Source organism: Sinocyclocheilus grahami, unplaced genomic scaffold, assembly GCF_001515645.1.
Source record: "Sinocyclocheilus grahami isolate Dianchi unplaced genomic scaffold, SAMN03320097.WGS_v1.1 scaffold835.1, whole genome shotgun sequence".
Taxonomy (NCBI): Eukaryota; Metazoa; Chordata; class Actinopteri; order Cypriniformes; family Cyprinidae; genus Sinocyclocheilus; species Sinocyclocheilus grahami.
In genome coordinates this window covers 435,945-437,303 of record NW_015506014.1, presented here as the reverse complement: position 1 = coordinate 437,303, position 1,359 = coordinate 435,945, and the positions used below count along the sequence as shown (strand labels likewise).

The 1,359-nt window shown below is 34.1% G+C and overlaps 1 protein-coding gene across 1 annotated transcript in view; it reads left to right on the top strand.

Annotated features, from left to right (window-relative positions):
- The window catches only part of LOC107562731 (protein SEC13 homolog), a 15,052-nt gene that overhangs the window by 3,168 nt on the left and 10,525 nt on the right, over positions 1 to 1,359 (top strand). The window contains exon 5 of the mRNA XM_016247432.1: positions 971 to 1,104. Within this exon, the coding sequence (XP_016102918.1) occupies positions 971 to 1,104 (134 nt within the window). The remainder of the gene's footprint in view (positions 1 to 970; positions 1,105 to 1,359) is intronic.

Sequence of the window (1,359 nt, the reverse complement as noted above, 5' to 3'; positions counted from 1 at the left end):
ATAATTTTTTTAAATTTCATGTTGATTAAACATCCTAATGCATTCAAATACTGCCGACACCTTTTGCATTCCCGGGTCCGTTTTGACCCGCTGGAATGTGAGCTTATAAAACAGTCATAGCTTAATATTTTTTTAGCTAAAACCATATTGTATCAGATTAAAAAGTTCTCAATAATAAATAAATGTTCAGAAATGATCTTTTTTCGGTATTACTATGTTATTACTATGCTATTGCTATGTGATAATTTACTATGTTATATTTAACACCTTTTTAATTTAAACAGGTAAGGCTTTTGCACACTGTCCAAAGTTTTCGCACGTTAAAAAAGAAATGTGATTAGACATCATGTCAATCACATTTACACACTGCCTCCGAAACTTTCGTCCGTCATAAAAACATTTGAATCGGGTTCGATTTTCTGCGTTTTTTGCATCCGTAGCGAGCATTTTGAATCTTGTGTGCAAGTTTTCTTTGAGTGATGATGATGAATGTGAAAAAATGCATACGAAAATTTCGGACTCATTGTGCAAAGACCATTAGAACTTGAAATTTCAGATTTTACAGTGAAATCTCGATGATGCAAGAGAAACTTGGTTACACTTTATTTTAAGGTGGCCTTGTTACAGTGTAATTATATATTTAAGTACAGAGTAATATTAATTAACTACATGTTCTTACTATATGGTTTGGGTTAGGATTAAGGTTACTTACATGCAATTATGCATAATTAATTGTTATTATAATAGTAAGTACTTGTAATGTGTAACAAGGACACTTAAAAATAAAGTGTTACCAAATTTTTTTTTTTTTTTCAACATTCATCAGTGCTGATTGGACAATAAGGCTTTATAGACATGCAATATAGAGGCTTCGGCCGAGTGTAGTAGATGTCATACAAGACTGGCCCAGTTTGCTGTACTGCATCCTGTTATTTGAGTTTTTTAATGGTTTCTCTCTTCTCTCTGGCAGATCGGCTGTAACGCTGTAAGTTGGGCCCCAGCTGTTGTCCCAGGGAGTCTTATTGAGCAGCCAACAGGACAGAAGCCCAACTACATCAAGAGATTTGTGTCTGGAGGCTGTGACAATCTGGTTAAGCTGTGGAAGTGAGTGCAGCCTTTATTTTAGAGAGTACAGTGACGAGCACCTGCTGTCAGCTTTTACTGTCACACTTAGGCACCAATAGACCCACGCAGAATTAAATAGAAAAAAATCTAAATAAATAAAAATAAAATATCATATTTACTTACTAAGTTTGTAATAATTTTATATATATATATATATATATGCATGATTATTGCACAGGTGTGCCTTAGGCTGGCCACAATAAAAGGCCACTCTAATGTGCAGTTTTACTGTGT